Here is a 24,251-nt window from a genome sequence, read left to right as displayed (position 1 = left end):
ACTTCACAATTTATTATTTTCTCATTAGATTTGTATATTTTATTAGACTGGTTGAAAATTAATTTGCATTAAATTATTTTATTTTTCTCTTTATTTATTTCTTATTTATTTTGTTAGAGTTTTAAGTAATTTTATTTTAGTTTTTGATCGTTATTGTTGTGTGTCCTGGTTTATACAATACTTTGATTAAGAGTTTTTTAACAATTCACTGTAAAAATATGAATTTTTTTTTAAATATAAAATTTTGTTAGTTATATTTAGTCAAATGTACTTAATTATATGTATATACTTATTATTTAGACAAAAACACACAAAATTGATCAAATATTCCCTCCAGAGCAAAACATTTATTTCATATAAATACTTGAAATTATTATTTTTTGGGTTTAACATATTTTTTATTTAAATTTAGGAACAAATTAAAAGCTACCCCCAGTATTTAGAAAGGAGCTTTTTGTTTTACTCACTTTTGTTTGTTTTACTTAACATTTTTTTATAATTTTTTTTGCAATTGAAGATATTAATTAACTGCTATTTAGAATGATTGTACATAATTTCCTTTTTTTTTTCTTCAAAAATATGGTTTTAAAGGTGATAATGTCCATTTAAATATTTATTTAACATTTTATGTTAAGTGTGCTACATTTATTTTTCAATATTGATAGTTTATTTTTTTATATTTTATGTGAGATGCATTTAATTTCCTATAAATTTTTCAGTACTGAAGAGTGTCCTTTTATTTTTACTTGGAGTCCTCAAGGTGTATATGTATTTGATCCAAAGCGTGCTGAAATAGTTCTTTGGAGTGATGAATTAAAAGGTGATTTTCATTTCTTTTAATTAATTGAACATGTAACACTGTTCAATGTTCAACTTTTTATTTATTTTAATAATTTACCTTTTTAGCAGAAATTTTTTTATCTAGTGTTTTATTTATATTGAATACTTTATTTATTGAATCTTAATACATGTATTTGACAATTTTATAATTTTTTTTGGTATAATTTATAAGTATATAATAGGAGCGTTATTAATATTTTGAAAAATTTTAAAGTTTATATCAGTATCTTATTTATTATGTCAGAGCATTTATTTATTGTATTGTTGTTTATTTAGGTATCAAAGATGCCAGATGTCAAAGAGGTGAAATATACATACATTTTATGGATGGAAGTTTCAACAAATATACTCTTTTGACTGTGGAACAAGGTGTTTGCAAATTGTATCAACAAGGCCTTGCAATTCACGGAGCTCAATTATTATTGCTTAAAAAAACCTCTCTTTGTTCCTCTAGATTAAATATTTATGTTCCTGCATCTTTTATAATTGATATGTTACAAAAAGCTTCTGAAATGGGAAAATCTTATTTATTTACTGGTCTTACCTCTGTTTTAAACAATCTTGGTCTCAGTCCAGATAAACTATCACAATCTAGTCGCTCAAGTTCAGCCATGTCTGAATCAGTACGACTAAACTCTGGAATTTATGTAGTTAATAAATTTATGAGAGAAGCTGATGAAGAATCCCCATCTGTTTGTCTCAGCAGATGGAGATCAGCATCACCTGTCTTCAGACAAAACAGCCGTTCTCCACATTCAAGTCCATCAAGATCTAGTGATCGGGGCTCATATAGTCCAAAGAGTCAAAGATCATCTGTTACTGTTAAAGACTCTACTGGAAAATTCAAAACTCCAGGAGCAATTAGAACTCCTGATAGCACAGATTCTGCTACTTCTGGTAGAGTGTCTGAAATGAGTGACGAAACTCAAAGCAGCCCCTCTAGTAAGGGCACACAAAGCAAAGAAGATTGGCAATCATTCTCTCAACCCCAAAATGGACAAACTTCCAACTCTCAGGAAACATGCTTAAATGGTGAAAGCTCTCCAATCAAAGACACCAAACTCAAACTTACCACGGAAAATTGCTCAGAACAGGCTGGAAGCTCTAAAGCTCCGTATATGAATGGAGACAAAGGTGTAAATAGCAGGTCTAGCACACCACCCAGCTTAAGTCTTAATCTTCAAGATCTTTCAAAACATGGTAGCAATGAGAAAAGAGTGTCTTTCAAAAGTAAAATTTCAACCAGTTCTGATGGTAGTGTAACTTCTCCTCAGTATGTGAATGAAGGTGTTACAAATGGTGTTCATCCTAATTCTGATTCAGTTTTTTCACCTCAGTATGCCTGCCCTGATAGCTTATATGATGATTACAAATTCTCGAGTATGTCTTTTTATGGTTACAATACAATGATGATTCCAAATTTAGATATATCTCTCCTTTTTGGAACTGATGCTGATTTTCAAAATATAAAGGAAAGGTTAGTCAACTGTTTCATAAAATAATTTGCAAATATTTTTAAACTTGAATTAATTTCTTTTTTTTTATTTTTTTTTTAAATGGACTCTTTTATGTATCACATATATATGTATATATATATATATATATATATATATATATATATATATATATATATATATATATATAAAAGTTTAAAATGTAGAGAAAACAAGGAAAAAATTACAGAACAATGAAAAAAGGGGGGGGGAGCAAAAAAAAAGGAAAACTATTAATAAAAATCCAGAAAATAAAAGATATAAATCTTTTTATCTGCACACACGATTATATCCATATATATATATATATACATACATATATGTATATTTAATATATATATATATATCGTAATACAAACTAATTGTACAAACCAAAAAGTAAAAATTCCTTTAAAATAGAGCTCTTAAATATACATTGCAAAACAAGAAAGAAAAAACACTTTATTCATGAGTATCAATTATATTAATCATATTTTTCAAACGATGTTCAGTTGGTATATTTTTATAGTATTGTTCATATGAATCAACTTATTATTAAAAATTTATCTTAAACTCTAGCATTATTTTCTTTATTTATCTTTAATCTATTTGCATGTCTAACTTTTATTTTAAGCTTTTGTTTCCACTAAATCCACTTGGAAATATTAAAAAAATACAAACCTTATTCTTTGCGCACAAATAAAAAGGAAGAAGAACTATGATTTATACAAATTCAAGATGTTATTGACATCTAATAAACTAAAGAAGAAAGAAATCATTGTTCTATTTGCTAAATTATGTGTGTCATAATTAAATAGTGTAGAATGATGGTCTAATATGATAATAATGCCTCATTGATGAGGGTATTTCATATTCCATCTCTTTTTGCTTTTTCAATTTATTATTGTCTAAGTGTGGAGGGTTCAGGTTGTATTACTTATGTGGTGGCTTTTAAATTTGTGTGTGATGTTGATTTTAAAATTCCATTACTTTATTTCTAGTTTCTTTTCTTTTTTTTAGTAAAAGGCTTTTAGTCTTAGAATATATAAATTTTTATTGAGTGTTGAATTCCCAATTAAAAGTAATTTTTATTGCAATCAAAAGAAACTAACATGAATTCAAGTAAAACTCTTAAACTTTACAACAGTCATAACTATGCGAATAGTTAGTATTTTGTTTTGTTTTATTTCAAATAAAAAAATTTAAAAAGATTAAAAAAACTAAGAAAGAATATCAATAATTTAAAACAATGAATATAAGCATAGCATTAAGTTAGGAAAACAAGTTCTGTACAGTTTGTAAATATGTTAAATATTATATCAATAAGTAGTGTACTATCATTGTTAAAATGTTATATGAGGGCACTTGACCCTCTCATGAACTTTTCATTTGAGATATAAAAACTATTTAGATATGCTACAAATACATTTAGTATCTAAGGAGTGTGGTGTAATAATTTATTTTTGAAAATTTTTGTCTTGTCTAGTAAACAATTGGTGACCTCATGTACAAATGAGGACATATGCTTTTGTGTTATATTTTAAATATATAATTTAAATCATGGAAAAACTGAATATTCAAACTTCATTTATAAGGTATAAAAATATAAAATAATACCAACATTTCTAGTGATGTAATATACCATACAAAATATCAGATTTTCACTTCTTTTGTGAATCCTCAGGGGTCTGTCCAGGGCAAATTTACTGCCTTTAAGCGGTAGTTTCACAAATTCAATTTTGAGAAAAACGGTAGTTTCACAAATTCAATTTTAAGAAAAATGGTAGTTTCTCAAAATACTTTTAACATATTTTTGAAAAAAATGTAAATATTTTTGAAAATATTCACTTATTTTACCATATTTTTGTGTTGATTTTTTAAAATAATTTTTAAATTTCACAAATTATGTCTAAATTTTCACAAAATAGGTACCTCTATAAAAAAAACCTAGACAGACCCCTGATCCTCATCTCCTTCAAAGGAGATCATATTTTTTTTTACTACATTGAATATCCTTACACCTGGTGTGGTTTCCAAGAACTGTTTGAATTCTTCAAATGAGGACTTTATGCAAGTAACAACCTGAATAACATTATGAAGCAAAAATATCCATCCCCTAATGCGGCCTGTGTGCATGAGATTGTTAGGAATAAAACCAGTTTACACATTTTTTATTTTTCAATTGCTTATTTGTTTTAACATAAACAAAATATAGTTTGGTTTGTGAAATCTGTTTTATTAAACAGTGCATGAGAGGGTTAAGAATAAAACCAATGTAGACATTTTTTATTTTTTAATTGCTTGTTTGTTTTAACACAAACAAAATATAGCTTTGTTTGTGAAATTTGTTTTATTAAACAATTAAATTTTAAGAATTTTTGTGTTATGATTTTATTTATTTATTTATATTTTTTTGTAAATATTTAAAATTTTCTTTTTAGTCTTGCCAAAAAAATTTCGTCAGGGAAAAATATGTTGATGAAAAATCTTAAGGGGTTGGAACAAAGGATGAGTCAGGACTCCTCGGAATTATTAGATGTTAAACCAAAGACCTCCTCTTCTAATGCTCAAGCTACATCTCCTGGATCATACTCTGGTAAATTATTATTTTTTAAAATATTTTCTGCTTATTTAAAACTCTCTGATTTGCACTATTTTCACTATTATTATGATGATTATAACTTATACTATATTTTTTACTCGCTTTTGTGTGCAGGAGACTGGACTTTTGAAATGAAAGATATAACCACTTACAGATTATCTAGAATATTAACATTTTTGCTAAAACTCTAGTTCAACTTAACTCTGCAATTTCTTCATAAAAATGTTAATAGTTACCTTTTTCCAATTGACGAAAAGGCAGAAAATAAGTCTGTTTTTGTCCTACTCAAAATGAAAAATAGTGGCCACATCACTTTTGATATAACCTTTTATCACCATCAAAAATTCCCTTCACATCTTTCAAAAGTGATACTCCCAGTTTAGTTGTGACAAAAGCAGAATTAATTTCTCCTTTTTAGTACAGTTTAAAGAGGAATAATAATAATTTTCAAAAAAGAATTATAATATTTTAAACTATTATTATATTAAATAATTATATTGAATTTCATCTTAATGCTTAACTTTAGATGTAACTAACACCACACTTTACATAAGACATAGATCTTTCTTTGTTAATTGCTATTATTTTATTTTGCTTCAATGTCTGTCACTTGTTTTGTATGTTTGTTTCTTCAAAACTGTTAGATGGTAAATGAACAATAAAGTTTTACTCATTTATTCTAAAAACATTTATAAACGCTGCACATTTAATTATTTTTTGTATTCTATCGATCAGATTATATTGGCTTGATTGTTTTTATATCAAGTTAACATTTGATGTAGAACATTTGCTCGACGAATTCTATGAAAATTGCTCTAATCATAGTCGAGATTTATTAAAAAAATTAATTAAAAATCAAAATAATTTTTGAAATAAGATTTCAAAATGTTAATATTTTTATTTATATGTTTATTTTTTATTCATTTGTTTATTTTTATTATAGAGATGGACACAGAAAAGAGCTCATCTGAATTTCAGTCAGCCGATAAAAACTTTTGGTCCTTTTTACCACCTGTAGATATCTCCCAACTGCTAGAAGCTTCTAAAAGTACCTGGTAAGTTTCATTTTGCACGAAATTAACAGTTACGACACATTGGTAATTTGGAACAGCACTGTTTAATTTATTTTATTTTTCAAATTTTAACTATTTGAAAGTGTTCGTACCATTAAAGTATAAACAATTTAATTATTTTAATATTAAGATTTTATTCTGAATCAAATTGTAAGTAATTATTTTAAAATACTTAATATTTTACGCACAGAAAGTTTATTCATTTTAGAAGGTTATTTATTAAAATCTTTGTCAACAAATTTTTATGATTATTTATTCTTTTAAAATATATAAGTAAGGATGTAACAAGTATTCAACCACTATTCAGTATTCAGCCCTTTTGCCTAATATTCTGTTGACTGAATATTTGGCCAAATTGAATATTTATTAAATTTGTTAAATTCTAGGTATTCAGTGTAGTATTATGCGGAAAATTATTTTTCAACAAAGTTTTTTTGGGGGAGGAAATTTTAATAGATCTAATCAAGAATAATATAAAATTGTATTTTTTACTATACATTATTAGAAATAGTTTTTACGTATATTTGTTAAGTTAAGTTTTTACGTATATTTGTTATACTTGTTAAATTACGTTCTGAAAGATGCATGAAAAAAGCAAAATTTGAAGAAGTGAAACTAAATTACTTTTTACTGTACTATGAGTTTTGTAATGTTAATTTTTTTTTTAAATTGTATTTAAAAAAATTGCAAGTCAAATTTAATGCAAGTCAATTTTAATAGTATTTTTATCTACTTGGTGCTTTGAAAATTGAGAACTTTTTTTTGTTTCAATTTTGCTTGTTTTCTGTTTTAACTAAAGCAAAGCATGTTAACAGAGTGTTTCTAACAGACTTTATTGTAATTTTTTCTTGTACAGAAAGACAGATCACTAGTAACCTTGTGATCTGTGATTCTCAACGTTAAAGTTATACTTCATAACTAAAAAAAAATTCGGTTTCTCTTTTCTTTTTTATCAACGTTTTTATTATGACAGCATTTAATTTTTTTTTCTGGAAAATATTATTTTTAACTTAACAACTATAATTTTATTTAATAGCTGTTAGTCAGTTTTTGTTCTATCTTAAATATTTCTAATTATCTTAATAACTAATTATCTTAAACATTTCTATTAAAGTTTTTTTCCCTTTACCTAATACCAATGCTTCAATAATGACTAAATTTATTTCTATAAAAAAATAATTTTTATTAAAAATTTTTGGCTAAATCTCTATTTGTTACATTCTTAAATGTAAACCATTTGTAAATTCCTAACAAAATGAATTGTTCAAAATTTTTTAACATGAATAGTCTTATCCTTATAGGGTATAGTAATAGTTTTTTGAGTTACAATTTAATTTCTGTAAATATTTATGTAACATGTGCACATTAAAATAATTGAATTTGTTTTATCTAACATTTAGTTAGTTAGAACTTACTTATCTTCTATTCTTGCAAATAAGTTTACATTTCTTGTTAAAAACAATGCATTTGATGAACTTTTTTTCTTGTATTTATAATAATAAAAAAAAATGTCCATGTTGGAAGTTTTACTTTCTGCAAGTTCTTTTATTGAAAGTTTGACCCAATTTAAAAATTACTTTTATTGTTAAAATATTACATTCTGAAAGAGATTTGTTTATGTGTACTAAATTAAATATATAAATTTTAATAACAATTAATGAAATGAGTATAAAATTTATCTTACATTAATTTAATGTTTTTTTTTTTTAATGTTCTAAACTTGTTAGTAGAATTCTAAATTAAGATGGAAAAAAAAGTATAGATACTTAATATTAGTGCACCAGAAAATTATGTATTAACTAGTAGTTATTGACTTATAAATATTATTCCTTAGCATAATAGGGCGACAATTACAAATTACACTGTTTACTCATAGTTACTCATATAAATACACTTATATTTACAAAAGAAAATTGTTAATCAAATAAAAAAAATAGTTTGTTCATAGTTTTAGGAGGTCAAAAACATAAATTATAAATTTTAAAAAACGTAAATGTAAAGCAAATTTTAGTTTTCAAGTTCAAAAATGTTAAGTTTTGAAAGTAAAGTTACAATAAAAATAAATTCTATGAGATGTAATTTCCAGTAAATTACTCGAAAACCTCAATCAATTTTCAATAGATTTCCAATTTTTTAGTGGTTTTCATATATAGATTCTCAACAACCTGAATGTTTCTTCTTATTTTTTCGTTACTTTATATTTTTGAATTTAAAATCTGAAATTAGTTATATATTTATACTTAGAAAAAAGACTTTTTTTACCCATCTTGAAAACCTTAGTGTTTTTCAATATGACAAAAAAATATTTTTTTTAAAATATGTGTGATCACATTGATAAATTTTTACTGACGTATAATTTCAAATTTTGAAAGAAAAAAAAAAGCTTTATCTTAACTCATTGGAGTGCACAATTAAATTTTGTTACATGTATTTTTTAACAGAGTAAAGCATTGGTAAATTTAAGTTGTATAATAATACTCATTTTATTTTATTTCAGGTTGCTGACTAGAGATTTAAATGTCCTTTGTGATGTCAGCCGTTTGAATGAGGTGCTAGAAGTTTGGGTCAATGTACTTCATTCATCTCAAATTGCAGTTATTAAAGCTGTTATTACATTCATTCAAAATTATCATAACCCTAGTGGTCATTCCTATCGAGAAGATGATACTCTCAGAAGTACATGTAGCCAAATTACTAGTCAAGATTCATCACCTAGTGAGAACTGTGAGATAAGTGATCGTTTGGAACAAGAAGATCCTTCTGTTTCTGATTCTAAATCATATGAGGATGATAAACATGTAGAATCCACTCATTCCGGCAACATAGAAATTTCTGATTCGAGTACATTAAGAACTGAAAGTGTTCTTGTTAAATTAGTGAACTTAGAAGACTTTGTGTTTGTTTATGATCCATTCCATTTGACTGTTGAAGATCGCCATATGATATCAGAGCTGGCTATAATGTGCTTTCAAATGAAAATTTGGGGTAAAATCCAAGAAGTAATTGATGTGTGTTCAGCTATTTTAAAGGTTAAGGATAGAATTGAGGAAGCTCTGAAGAATGATAAGAAGGAACACGAAACTCGTGTTAGCCAAGAATTTTCTGACGGTCATCGCTCATCTAGTCATTTAAGACAATCTGAAAGTGCTCATTCCTTACAAAAATCACCTTTGTTCCCAAATAGTGAAATGCCAATCACAAAGAAATCCTTGTCTAACCAATTTAGTGATCCGGGAAAGAGTCTTACAAATGGTGATATTACAGTCACTGACAATGATTGCTCCACGTCTAGTCATAATAGTTTGTGCCATTTAGATGATAATGACTCTCAGTCAGCTGCTTTTGTACAAAATTATTTTCATTTATTTGATGTCCAAAAACTTAGAGAATTTTTAAATGTCTTCAATCTTCCTTGCATCAAAACATGGAGTGTTATGCTTTCTGGTGTATCTTTACTGAATGGACCAGATGATTTCACAAAAAAACTAGCCACAGAACAGATTGATGCAGCTGCCAGTTGCCTTGAACGAAGTTATTTAGGTCCTGTTTTGATCTCCCACCTCCTAAAGTAAGCTTTAAATTATGATTGTCCATTGAAAAAAAATTTGTTTTATGAGAGGTTAACCTTTATAACGTTTTAGAACCATCCAATGTATTTTAAGTATCTCCTTGCTTCAAACATTTAGTCTCTTGAAATTTAATTTATTTCTTCTTAACCTAAATATGTATTCTCATAAATTCTATCAGCAAAGCTAACCACTAAGCATTACAAAGACTACTATATCCCATTTACATTGCTGCCAACTCTAGTGAATTGAGCGTTATATTACTGGATTTTCCAGTTTCTCCTGGGCTACTGGTATAAGAAAAATTATCCTGGATTTTGTACATTTTAGAAAATTCCCTAAGATTGAGAAAATTTCCTAAAAAAATCTGTATTAAAATAGAATTAATACACAATTTATTGTTTGCTTTTATATTTAAATAAGTATTACTGATGCATAATAAAGCAATGTGCATTCATAGTAATCAGTTTAAAGTTTTTTTTTTCAATTTTTAGTTCATTTATATTCAAACACCCTTTTTGGATTAATTAAAAAATCTTTTAACTATCAATAATAAATTACTAGTCTATTACTATTCAAAATGAGTTAACATAATAGGGAAAAAAGCATTTCAAGTTAATTTAATGTCTATCATAAATGAAAAATATTGCAGACCATTTATAGTCATTAGTGTAATAAAGTTTTTGTATTTTGATGACAATAAAAGTCCCTACAATTCCCTATATGTAAATATTTAGTATATTAAGTAACAGTTATCATGAAATTTAAATTATTTCGTGAACTCAACTAGATTTTTTCCTATCCATGTTGGTAGCTAAAAGTATATTAACCAAAAAAAGATGAATGACAGGTTCAAATTTCCAATAAGATAAGATAATTAATGTCACTTTTTTCCATCAAATAAAAATTTGCTTTTTGTATAGTCTTGAATATTATACATGCATCCAAACAAAATGTTGATGCTTTTTGTTTCTTTTATTAACAAGATTCAACTGTGTTACAAATATATGTTAAACTAAAGCATAGTAAAATATTTTTACTTAATTAATTTTTATTGGCAGATTTGTCATTAAAATAAATTAATTTCATTTTTATTTTACAGGATTTTTAAAGTAAACAGTACCAGAGCTGTTGAATTATGTTTACAAAGAAGCTACCATATTACTCCTCTGGATGTTCTATATTTATCAAAGTCTTCTGGAAATCACCCAAAACCATTCTTTGAATATATATCACGAATTTTAGACTGTCTTCCTGCAGTACAAAGGTATGTTAGCCCTAATTTATAAGCCAAATGTGTTTCATTAAGTCTTATTTGTTATGTAGTAATCTGTCAGCGTTTTATAATAGTTAAATGTAATGCTTATTAGAATTTCCAAAAAGATAGATATTATATATTTGAATATATATATGTTGAATGTACAGATATTATATATATATTCTTCTTCTTCCTAATCCCCAAAATTAGCAGGGCTAAACAATGTCCATGAAATTCATGACCCGGAGGAAGTCGGCCACCAAAAGTGGGTTTTCTAGAATGTCCCTCTTGTCCAGTCCAAGACAGTCCAGGATATGTTGGGGAGAAGCCTGCATGTTGTGGCACCTAGGGAAGTTGGGGAAGATTTTAACACTACCCTCGAAAGAAAGAGACTTAAGGTGGCCGCTGGTAAGCGCAGTCTGATCCTTGCGGTTGCGCCGAATGTTGAGTGCACCTCCTGGACGGGTGCTCTGGTACCAGTGATGTTTGGGGGGTACAAGCCAGGAGACATTGTCTTCTTTTTTGATGCCCGTTCCATGAAGGTGAGTGAATTTGGACTCATCAAAGTTTCTTCTGTCCCCTCCTTAGCCAGAGTGTCGGTGATATCATTGCCCAGAACCCCAACGTGAGAAGGGACTTCACACAGTCGTCAGAGGATTTTAAGTTTGTGCAGGATTGAAGCTCATATATATATAGATGCTTTGAATACATAGATATTCCTTATTCAAAGATGATATTGTACCATGGATGTAGAATATCTTCTTTGAATAAGAAATTAATAGTATTTTCAGTTTTAAATACCATTAAGAGAAATATAAATATAATAGATCTATTTAAGCAATTTGATGAGCTTTCAATTTGATATCTTGTTTGAGTAAATGATTTGTTTATTGTTTAAATTTAATGTTAAGGAGAAAACATTTACCCAAATTGAAGTCGCTTTTCTTTATTTTTGCCTTTGTTAGTAAAATAAACCTCTACTATTTGCCAGTTTCAATCAAAAATTTCTATGTTTCCATTTATAAACTATGATATTCTTTGAAATTTTGAACAGTAATGTTTAATTTAACTGAGAAATGATTTATTATGTATTTAAGTTCTTTATTTCTGAAATTCCTTAAATGTAAATTTTTAACTATTATAATATATAATTTTTTTCTTAGGCCGAAAATTTTGGAAAAATTACTACATTTGAAGGAAGTATGCTTAGAATGGATTGATGGAGCTCTTCAAATTGATGTGAAAACTTCAGAAAGCTTGAAGTGCAGCTGTGGCTGGCCAAGGTTCTTATTATTAATTTTTTAGGTTAATATTTTGTCTTTCGTGCACAAATCTCGATTGGCTTGACGCTGATTGCATTAGAAAATATTATTTAATGACCTGTGTTGATATTCAATTATTATGTTGATTGACTAGTATTATAAATTATCAGTAAAAATTGTAAAAATATTTCAAAATAATTAAAATTAGTCATATTTTTTATAAAGGATAAACCTTTTAAAACCTTTATAGGATAACTTTTGTGCCCAGATATTTTCTTCATTTGTTAAAATATATGTTAACAGCATTCACTAAATAAATTCTAAATCATTGCAAAAAGAGAAGATGGTTTCATTTTAACATGAACACAAAAAATATAGAGATAATACCTAGTTTCCAGCAATTTTTTTTTTTTTTAAGCCTTTCTATTTATGTAATGTATCTTTTCTTTATTCAAATTATTTAAAAATTAATTTTACGTAAATAGTTATGAAATGAAATGCTTGCTTCTTTAGACCTGGATCACATCTTCATTCATGGAAGTATTCTGAACTACTTTTGCATGTCCTTACTACTTCTAAAGAACTAGACATTGACTTACTGCAAGAGAAATGCTTTTCTGTTGGGTATGTTATTACAGTTTAATTTTGATTATGTTTACTAAATGTTTTTTTATCATTACACTGTATTTCACAAAAGTTTCAAGCATATATATGTATAATATACATATATATAGCACGATAAAGATGAAAAGAATCAAAAGAGAAAAACGAGGAAAATTAAGAAAATAAATTAGTTTTGTTTACTGCGCATAAGCTGCAAGTATATAAAACTCATAAAATAAATTAAAAATATAAAGAACACATAGAAAATAATAAAGATTAATGAAAATAGTAGAAGAAAAATTATTAAAATAAAATAATTTTTTAAAAAAATAATAAATCATTTTGTGTGGTTTTTGTTTCAGCTTTTTAATATATATTTTTTTACATTTTTCTTTTTAAAATATATATATATATATATATGTGTGTGTGTATATATATATATATATATATATATATATATATATATATATATATATATATATATATATATATTATTTCAATAATTTTTCTTCTACTCTTTTGAATAATCTTCATTATTTTCCATGTTTTCTCTATAAGTCTGAGACAGAAGCATACTTAAAATAATAATTTTTAACTTACAATATTTTATATTAACTGTACGATTTGAAACTTATTTATTATTCATACATTTCAGTCTGTTAAAGGCATTTAAAAAATAATCTGCTTTAGCACATATTTAATATTTATATTTCTTTTTTCAGATTTTGGTTAGGATCTTTGTCATTGGTTAAGAAATTAAGCTTGAAAGATACTCACAGAAAACTAGTCATTCAATTGGGTGATGTTCGTCTTATTGACATCAATAGCAGCACAGGTACGCTTATCTTAACTATACATTACATTAAAAATATTCAAAATAAGTATAATCTAAAACTTAGAAATGGCACACATATATTTTCTTCTTTTGAAAGTTCTCTTACCCAAAAGGTTGGTAACCTCTATTATAGTTATTTTTAATCTCTGTATTGTTAGGTAAAATAAGTTTTTAAGTAACATTATTAGAAAGTTTTTCCATGCAATCATATTTAATTTAAAATGTTTTCTTGAAAAACAAAGTTCTAATCTGCCTTATAAGAATTGCAACATTTATCATATCAATATTTATCATCAATATGTTAAAAGTTTTTTTTATTTTTTTTTTATAATAAAATAAAAAATACTTAACGTAAATTGTACTGAATATTTCTTAAAAAGTTATACTCGTTATAAACTAAAGTAAGAAATGGTTATTGCATAAATCTTTTTGTAGCATGTAATATTTTATAGTTATGGCTATAAATTATTACAATAAAAATAAGTTTAAAAGTTTGTATTGAACAAAACTTAAATGTGCAGAACATGTGCTTTCATAAATTGATGCACAGTACATATATACAGATATCAACAATATTTCTTTTTAACTTTAGTTTTATCAAAAAAATATGTGTGATATGAAATATATGATTTAGAGGGTTCACACAACTGTGTATGATTCTCATCAAGTCATTTACAAATATTGCCAAAATCATATTAAAAGACATGTTTTTTGAGTATTTGTCATTAATTATATTTAAATGATAGTTAAAAAAGTTGAACATCAATCTACCCTGTTATATTTTATGAACCTCTAAAACATAAACAGTCCTTTTGGATCACTAAAATTTTATTACTGGCTTGAACCCTAATCATTTATCTATATAAGATTTTTAATTGCAGCAAAATTCTTAACTATATACCTTCATTTAAAAAGTAAAAATCATTTGTTAATAATTTTACGGTTGCTTCTCGTTTTCGTAGGTTACTTCCCGTCCAGTCCTGAAGAATGGCAAGAGTTTTTTGCTCTTTTTGCACAATCATCTGTTAAAAACGAGTCTGTAAACTGTCTCATGTGTGATTTAGAATACAGTAGTTCTACAGAATTTTGTCAGAATCCCTGTGAAGATGAAAAATGGAAGTGTACTTTGACATGGGAAACAATTTCTACCACTGCCTTATCCAGTCTTGATTCAATCAAAGTATTAGAAATATTGAGGGGCTTAAGTATTCCTAATGGAGCTTTAACACCAGCCTTCTACCAGTCTGTCATGAAGTCTTTCGTTATTAATAAAAAACAGAGGTAAACATTAAAAAATAGTTAAAATTATCATAAATTATTCTTCGATTAATAAAAATATCTGTAATTTTATATTGTCTTAAATGAAAATAATATTATGTTCTATTGAAATTGTATAGCAAAGTAATCTGTGTAATTATAATGTATTGTAATTTGTTTAATAGCAATGTTGTAAACCAGTGTCATTGAGGTTAATTAGGATACTTTTCACTTGCTGTAATGGAAATTTTTTATTGTCTGTTAATGAATTGAGATCACTATCTTTATACAAATTTCAATTTATTTTTAAATTGAGTTTAAATTTTTCTTCTAAATAAATCAAGTACGAACTTTAAAAAAATAAATAATAATTATTAATAGTTTTGTCGTAAGACCATTTTAATGAACTACTTTATTTGACGTCATGAGCATAAGTATCTATAGGAAGAAAACATATAGGGTTGCGGTCGGCTCAGTCTGTTATCGTGTCGCTTTTACCGTTGGTTGAGAGTTGATGTCATAATTGCAATCTTGGCAGCCGAAAAAATAACTGGCATGTATACACAGCAAAGTGCACTTTAAATCTGTTATGGCTGGAGTCCTCTCGTAGTAGTGGTGTAGAAGTTTGTAAGTAAAGGTACCAGCTCAGACAGGTTGTCTGACTAGTTTAAAAATTAGGTGGCTTTCCTACCATGACCATTAAAATATGGAGCCCAAAAGTAGGGCTAACTGCTTAACCATGGTTGGATGATGGAATGAGTATTTATAAACATAGCTTCATTAAGATGAAGTACCTACTTTACTTTAACTTATAATAAAAAATTTTAATGAAAAATCAGTCCTTGTTCATTGCATTAAACTTTGTGCATAATTTCTTGCTGAACCAGATTCTGAAATCTAAAGATGAATTGATGTCTTGTCCTGTTAACAATAACAGGTAATCTTGCCATGTCTTGTTAACAATAACAGGTTAATTAAATCTTTAAAAAATAACACCTAAACTTTGTGATCAATTTATAAAATGAAAAACATTTGTTAACAGTTGCTTTGATTTTAAAAAAAACTTTGTTGTTCAAAAATATTAAGAATGCAATAAAAAGACTGCTAATCAAGCATCATTATCTAGCAAACAACACACACATGAGCAGCTTTTTTTGTGACAATTGCACTCTGAAATAAAGTTGTTTATGTATGTATTTATCCAGCTATGATTTGTGTTGTGCTTTGATTAGCCACTTTATTCCTTTCATTTTAATTGCATAAAGTTTGTGAAAGATATTTGATTTCTACAATAAAAGTCAAGTCAATCTTATATCATAGTTTGTTTTATTCTACTAAATCGAACTATAACAACTTATATAATATAATTTTTGTAGTGCCTTAAAGCAAACTACGTTAGCGACTGTTGGAAGCTATCTCTGGTCTAGAAAGCTAAAAAGTTTATCACCTGAAGTAAGAAAATTTTCATTGATGTTGAAACATCTTTGCTTACAATGGTTCTTTTAGAATTTTAATTATTTGCTCAAAATTTTCAGTTACGGCAAGTGTTTCTGAAGGAGAAAGAGAAACCGAGTGCTTCTACTAATCCTAAAACAAAGGTAATTTTTTGTTACTTGTTAGCAATCATTTGTATTTGTAAAGTAAATAATAAAAGTTAAACTTATTTAAAATTACCATTTCTATGGAGTTTTACTTTTTGAACTGCTGGCTTTTAAACCTTAGGGCACCACTGTCCTTTATATATTTTTTTCTGATGCACTTATTAAAAGTAAAAGTATATTTTGGTATGTTTTAATTATAAAAAACAGTCTAATAGTTATTAAAAAAATCTATTAGATTTTCGGAATTGAATTTTTTCTAAAGTGTAAAATCCAAAAAAACTAGTTTGAATTTTTGTTTCATCCAGATTCCGAAATGTATTAATAATTAATTTTCTGAATTAAAGAAAGTTCAAAATGAATTACTGTTTCTATTAAATCTAAATTAGTGCAAATTTGAAAAATTATTGTTTGCAATTTAACCATAATCAAAAAATTTTACTTTTAACCGAAAAAGGGACAGTGGTGTCTGATTGAACGATTTCAAAACAAAAAATTTTTAAAATGCTGAATTTAATATTTTTCATTTATTTTGACTTAAATTAATACAGAAACATGAAAAATTTGTTTGATGCAATTTCTGTGTCAAAGGGTTAAAGAAGAAAATCTGTTTTACAATTTTTTAAAGCTATTTTTAATCCTCAAAGAAGTTTTCTTCAAAATGATCCTTATTATTAAAAACAGAATCGAAAGATGAAAAAAAAATTTTATGTATAAAAGTAAAATAAATAAAAGTTTCTTACGTAAAATTCGCTTAATTTTGAGAACAGAATGAAATATAATTAAATTTAGAAGACAAAATAAAATGATAAAGTTCCTGAAGTAAGTTATTACTATTTTTTTCTTTTTATAAAAATAGGAGAGTATATTTTTGAGCTTGGTCTCATATATGTCTAAAATTGGCACAAATTTCAAACTTTGTTTTTTAAAGTTTTCCCCCCAAAGGTTTTTTAGTTTACAATCATTGAAATTATTGATTGATACTAATAGTAACTAATTTATTAGGTGAAAGATTTCAGAAGGGCTACTCATTCTTATTTAGAAGAACCAGAAAGTCATTGGGGCATTAAAATATCCTTAAAGACTGTCTGTAAAGCTTGTAAAATGCCACTGACTTCACATTTATCTTCTTCTCAAGGGGGAGTCACAGTTTATAGATGCGGTAAGTTGTGATATTTTTTGTTTTTATTTATATTTTTTTATATGAAATTATTTATATCAATTTTGTACTTTTGTATGTGAATTTTACAGGGATTCATTAACATTTATAATTATGCGCAATCCTTGTCTGTGAAATTGCTGAATTAGTTTGTCCAAACTTTACTATTCAAAAATAAATTGACATACTGGCAAAACTGAAATTCGAAACCAAACCAATCTGTTCTTTAAGCAAAGAAGGAGTTGAAATGTATTGACTCTACTATGAAATTCCTCTTATTATAAGAAAATGTTCTCTGTATGCAGTCCAGAGCTAAAGTTGCAAACAGTTGTAAGATGTTTAGTGACCAATTTTTTTATTTACCTCTAAATAATCTTTGATATTTGAAATAAGTTTTAGTTTTCCTTTCGAAAATGCACCGAATTTAGTAAACCAGGGATATGCAGTCAATGGTCTGTATGCCAAAAATGGCCCTTGAAAACTTTCATCATGGCTTCTAAACTATTGTTAATATTAAAAAGCAAATATCAGAAAAATCTTTCTCAGCTTTGACCTTAAATTTCAGATCTAGTTTTGTTTTGGTCAGACTGATTGTATTCATTTCATTTTACAAGTTTTATTTGTGGCAATGGATATAGTACTTACAATGAAGTGTTGTTTCTTTCAGAATTATACAAGCAAATTAGAAAAAGAAGAATTTAAAAAAAATTACTTTCAGAATTTCAAACACAATTTGCATTAATCTGATAATTTGCACCCTAGTAAAAAAAAATTCATTTATTAGGTTATACCTATTAATTTCAGATAGTCTAAATACAAACTACATTTTTATGATTGCTTTTGTTGGCACTCTTCATAGTATTTTCTAGTTTTTAGAATCCACCATTCAAAAATGGTTGCATTGTCTTGTAGTAAGCTAATGAACAATATTTACAAATGTTAAACTTTTAAACATGTTTACTATATTCAAAAAGTTTTATATTTTTCTCATGATTTTTATAACACATTGTTAAAATGACTAAATCTGTTTATATCTGTGAACAGGACATTCCTATCATACGGCTTGCTCAAGTGAAGGATTCTGTATAGCATGCCTTAAACCTGGTGATGAAGATGGATGAATTATTTTCGATGTGCCAAATACTATTCTATCCCCATCTAGCAGGTTTTAATACATAAATTAAGATAGTCTTCATTTAAATGCTATCTATTCTTCATTGATTACTGTCACAATTTCTTTGCTCAGGTTTAATATAAATGTGAAATCTATTTAACACTTGATTGTGTAACTGAAATGTCATATATTTTGAAATTTTCTCTAAGTCTTCTTCACTAAGTTATCCATCGATAAACTTACAACGAATTTCAATGTAACATTTCTTAACATCTTTTGTTTCAAACATTTTTTTAATTATTTTAAATAATGTCATTTCCTTGTCCAATCTGTTTTCTTTGAAAATGGGATAGGTGTCTCAAGTCTACAGAATTTATATTATCTCTTCGCTTTTCCCCTCTCTATTAGCATGGTTTTGGAAAATTTTACTTTCTCCTTACGACAGTACATTTTAAGAAGAAGTTGGAATTTACTAACGTTGAGAAAAGGCGAAATTCGCTGAAGCCAAAGTAACAGAGGTGTTAAAATGTAGAAAGCCAGGGCATCGTGTATCCTTGAGACACCTATTTTATTTACAAAAAGTATAATAATTTTCATTTATGCTCAAATATTTTCGGTTTTGAAAAATACATAGTTATACCATGACGTAAGTGTTCAGATTATGCAGCTATTTTGAACTTTCCATAAATGGAGGCATATGGACTCATGTGTAGTCTTCTTCCTTTCTTTTTTTTTTTTTCTCTTCATTGCTGAAATTTACTTATGATTGTTTGTTGTAAAACATATGTTTGTTTTTGAATGGTTATGTTATTGTTATTGATTTTGTGTTAGTTAAAGTAAAAGTATTTATCTTTTTTCTGAATTAAGTATTAAATTTAGTTATGTATGCTGTTTAAGATGTATTTATGACATATTTTGAGTTGGTATATTATATTTGTGTTTGAATAAGATTGACACATTGTATTTATTTTAAAATATACATTCAACAGTATAATTACATATAGTGCTAGTTTATTATTATTATTTTTTAGTTTAAATTTGTTTATTTATATGCTTTTATTATGCGAGTAATTTAATACTTTCAATTTAAATGTGCACTGTATCATAAGTTATATTTTATAATGTTTGTTCCATTAGCTAAATTCATAATCAACATAGGTTTAAAAAACAAAACTTTTTTTAATCAATTCTGAAAATAAGAGTTACATTTCCGGCTAATATTTTATGAGTTCCACAATTGTCATCATTGATGTCACTTGATTAGTATTTTTTATTAGTATAAATAGTTTATCCATTCTTTAGTTATTTTCCAGCTGATGCAATCATTCAACAAATAATGAGTGTTATAATTTTAAAATTACACATTAAATGCTTGACAGTATAGATAAATTAATTTCTCCGTTATTGCTCTTGTAACTAATGACTGTTTTTAAAATCATTAGTTTGTAACTGTAACTATTTCAAAAGTAACATAATATTTTGACAAGTTACTAAATCATGTCTAATTTTTGTGATGCATCCGTTGCTCTAAATAACAGTCATTTTTAATTTTGACATCAGCAAAAATTTGTGTGCTTCTAAAAGTTCATTTGCTTTCAGAAGGTAATATTTGCAGAAAATAATTGTTGCTAATTTTAACTTGATTATTATACATTTTAAAAGGTATAAATTCTAAATTTCTATTGTGTATGAAAACATTTAAAGAAAATGTAAAATAATGTTTCATGTAATTAAAAAAGCTTTTAAACAATTCAGAACAAAAAATTACAAGATGCAACCTTTATTTATGATAGGAACTTAGAAATTAATAATCGATTAAAAATATTCTTATAAGCTATATATATTTTTCAATTGTTTTGTTAACACAAAATATTTATTATTATAAACTGTTTCTCTATATATTAATAACTATGCAGTCTCATTTGTATTTGTTTTCATCTATTCTTTTGTCTAGTTGCTTCATAATAATTATTCAAAGTATAAGAATAGTGCTCAAAGCCCTTATTTCCCATTCATCTGGTATATAAAATTTTATGTACCATAACCATATTAACTGACAATTTATTTTAATCAGGTCCAAAATAATTATAATGCCTGATAAAATGTGATGATCTGTCTTTCAAGTTTGTGTATCCTACCTAATTGTGCAATGATTTGATTGATAAAAGTGAAATATTTGATATTTTCTTTATTTTCCTTGAGAATTTGCATTTATTATTATTTATTCAAGAGGTAGGTAATTTATTTACGTCGCACTAGATTTACACAGTGGGCTATTGCTTAAGGTCTGGTGCATCCTTGAGGATGATCCGAAGACTTGCCATTACAATTTCGATCCTCTGCAGAGGGGATGGCTCCCCTGCATTGGTAGCCCGACTACCTGAGCCAAGTTGAGCACTCTATGGTAGAACGGTTTAACAAGGAACAGATTCTGTACACCAGTGTTCCCCAAAGTGTAGTACGTGTACATCCAAGGGTACAGGAACAGTTTAGCGGGGCTACGCGTTCTTATGCGAAGTATCTTACAACAAACGAAAATTTTATTTAAAAACAAAGCTAGCCATGAAGATTTACGATTATTATGTATTTTTCTATAGGCTATTTTTTGCAGAGTTAACAGTAAATAATTAGTGGTGTCAACAGCCAGTTGTGATTTTTAACTTTTGTGCAATTTTTTTATAGTAAAAATACATTCATTTTTTAATTAGTGGTACACAGCGTTACGAAAAATTTAGAAAGGGTACGCAAAAGTCATAAGTTAGGGAAACACTGCTGTACACCCTTGGTCCCTTATGATCAGCCCACTGCGGTACTGTTTGGTTTATTTGTTACAATTATATTTTACATTTAGATTTTTTTTCATGCTTAAATGATCAGCTTTCAATAATTTTAATAATATTTCAATGAAGTAGTTATCATTTAAAGTTTAACCGTTTAGTTTATCAATATATTTAAATTATATTACTGATACAAGTAGAATGCTTACTGCCACTCTATCTTACAAGATCTTAACGTCTAAAAGATTAGGAGACTAAGGCCCTTTGCTTGCTTTATTCACCGACATTCACAATTACATGTCTAAAAGATTAGGAGACTAAGGTCCTTGCTTGCTTTATTCATCGACATTCACAATTACATAGCATAGATTACATTACAATTACTGAACATAGATTTAGTTTTACAGATTTATCTTCCTATTCTATAAGGACAAACTTTACACTTAATCAATTTCCTCAGTTACCATTGTAACTTTATAAACAAATGATTTATTTGAATTTAATTTTTGGTTCCTTTGTAAAAGTGGACAATTATCTTTTCATGATATATAGAGAAATGAATATTAGAAAATAAATCGTTCCCGTGAGCTTTGATTGCATATTTAGATTGATTTTAAAAATATCTCTTCACTTTTATTAATTATTCTATAATTTTGAAGAGTTATTTAACTACATGCTTTAATTCTGCAAAAGATATTGTAGGAAAATATCAGCTGAATGGTTATTTTCAGATGATCAGCCCCGTAAAAATGTACATTCTGCTATATAAGTGGGCAGATATGTAGGTATAAATTTTATTTGTAGTTAATTGCACTTTGTAATATTTTACACTGGAAATATTTAAATGAGAAACTTTTTGCTACTCAGGAAAGTTAGAAAAGATCAAATATTTTGCTTGAATCAACTTTTATTATGTATTTTTTATATAAAAAATTTAATAAATTATGTCCATTTCTGAGCTATCCACTTCCAGTTAGATACCATTTCTGAGCTATCCACTTCCAGTTAGATATTCATATTTAAGCTTTCCTTTATACTTCCTTATTCCTTTAAACTAATGGAAATCAAATTTTGCTACTTATTTTTGTAAAGTACAAATGTATTTTAGACATTGCACTACTTTTGCTACTTAACTTATTATCAAAGAGAACCACATAGTGTCACATATTTTTTATCTTGTAGCCTAGCCATTGTATTTACTTTTTCTCTAGCGTCACATCCATACTTACATTTATGGCATTATAACATTCTTTTATATTATATCAATTTTCCTAATTCCACTTATCGTAAAATGATAGTACTCATCTTTTAGCTGGGTACCAGGAAAATCCCTGCAACAAAATAGCCACTTAAGTTTTTAAAGTGCTTAAAAGGAAGGAAACTTAATGTTATTTACGATATAATAATTAGATAATAAAATACGTTTTCAAAATTTGTTTCCTAATTGTTGTTAATAGAAATTTTAAAACTGGGTGGAAAAATTACTACTATTTACTTTATTTATGCATTGGAGTATTGCTCAGCTTATGATGATTTAACTTGTTGATTTTCATCTGGTACACAGCTAATGGATGATTTCCAAGATGAGTGAATGATTAAGTTCCTATTTGATTTGCTGTTTTAAAAGTTAATTAATCTGCGAAATATTTATAGATTGTAGAGTACAAAGAGAAACTGAATCATCCTGTATTACTCTTGATGTAATGATGGGATCTTAAGGTTCTAGGGCTCAACTTTAGGTTTGAGGAGTGATCTCAAATATGCTAATTGGTTCAGACGATATTTTAAGATACGAAATCAAACACAAAAATGTACCTTCTCTGAATAATAGCCTTTTTTTTTTTGGTGGATTCAGTTCAGATTTCTGACCCTCAAAACATTGATAGTTTAGTCAGGTAACTGGTTATTTATGCAAATCAAAAAATTTGTGTAGAGTCCAAAAATTTTTATCCAACAAAAAATTCCCAGCTTTACGATTCTGCATATTCAAGGTCATCCCTGGAACCATTAAAGATTGAGTTCTTGCATGAAGTTTCAATCATTAGATTGAATTTTGTTTTTTTTTTATTTCACGCACATTGTACATATTTATGTATAATTAACCCACTAGTGGCTTAGCGAATGGGCAAAATTGGGAGAATGTTTCTCTTCTATACATTATTCCCTTATTCATTAACATGGAAAAGCCCGTTTTTCTATGCGGAGAAGACTGCAGGTTAAAATACGACTTTTTACATGCAGAACCGCCCGTGGGTTATATTAAACTTGATTTCGCATTATTTGGTCGAAATGAAATTTAGGATATATTATAAAGAGGAAATTTTACTATTTATGTAAAAAGTTTAGAATTTTTTTTTTTTTTTGCTCCAAGTGAGCTAATTTTGACGGTATATTCAGCAAACAGATAAATGTTTATACCAGTTAACTTTATAATATTAAAACATTTAGTAAAAACGTGTGGTGAATAAATTTTAAAATTAAACAATTTTCTGATGAAAATAAATTTTATTTCCTATAAAAGTAAAATATATCTTCAAAAATATTTTCTTCATGGCAAAATTAAAATCTTTGAGTATTTTGTTCATAATGTGGTAATATAAGTTACCTATTAAAATTTCAAATTTAAATGGAATCAGTAAGAAATTCAATTACTTCTGCAGCTGTAAAGAACTAATTAATGTTTTTTTGCTATGTTTAAAAACAGCATTGATTCATTTATTATAAAGTTTTATAAATTAATACTCACTCCATTTGTAATAAATATAGTATACTAAATTTTAATGAAGTTTAAAATTTGCTGAAATAAATTCAACAAATGAAAAATTCAACATTGTT

General features: G+C 26.7%; 1 protein-coding gene across 1 annotated transcript in view; it reads left to right on the top strand.

Annotated features, from left to right (window-relative positions):
• The window catches only part of p (WD40 repeat domain-containing protein pink), a 30,433-nt gene extending 9,614 nt beyond the window's left edge, over positions 1-20,819 (top strand). Inside the window, exons 10-24 of the mRNA XM_043042537.3 lie at positions 720-820; positions 1,117-2,317; positions 4,754-4,908; positions 5,858-5,969; positions 8,485-9,555; positions 10,656-10,820; positions 11,975-12,094; positions 12,587-12,697; positions 13,399-13,511; positions 14,474-14,792; positions 16,145-16,220; positions 16,304-16,366; positions 17,372-17,528; positions 18,570-20,017; positions 20,127-20,819. Of these exons, the coding sequence (XP_042898471.2) occupies positions 720-820; positions 1,117-2,317; positions 4,754-4,908; positions 5,858-5,969; positions 8,485-9,555; positions 10,656-10,820; positions 11,975-12,094; positions 12,587-12,697; positions 13,399-13,511; positions 14,474-14,792; positions 16,145-16,220; positions 16,304-16,366; positions 17,372-17,528; positions 18,570-18,646 (3,841 nt within the window). The 3' untranslated portion in view covers positions 18,647-20,017; positions 20,127-20,819. The remainder of the gene's footprint in view (positions 1-719; positions 821-1,116; positions 2,318-4,753; positions 4,909-5,857; positions 5,970-8,484; positions 9,556-10,655; positions 10,821-11,974; positions 12,095-12,586; positions 12,698-13,398; positions 13,512-14,473; positions 14,793-16,144; positions 16,221-16,303; positions 16,367-17,371; positions 17,529-18,569; positions 20,018-20,126) is intronic.
• The last annotated feature ends 3,432 nt before the right edge of the window (positions 20,820-24,251 follow it).

The sequence above is a fragment of the Parasteatoda tepidariorum genome, chromosome 2 (genome assembly GCF_982258835.1).
Source record: "Parasteatoda tepidariorum strain Cologne lab strain chromosome 2, Ptep-v5.0, whole genome shotgun sequence".
NCBI lineage: Eukaryota > Metazoa > Arthropoda > Arachnida > Araneae > Theridiidae > Parasteatoda > Parasteatoda tepidariorum.
The sequence above is the reverse complement of the archived record's forward strand: the minus strand, read 5'-3'. Positions and strand labels throughout refer to the sequence as shown.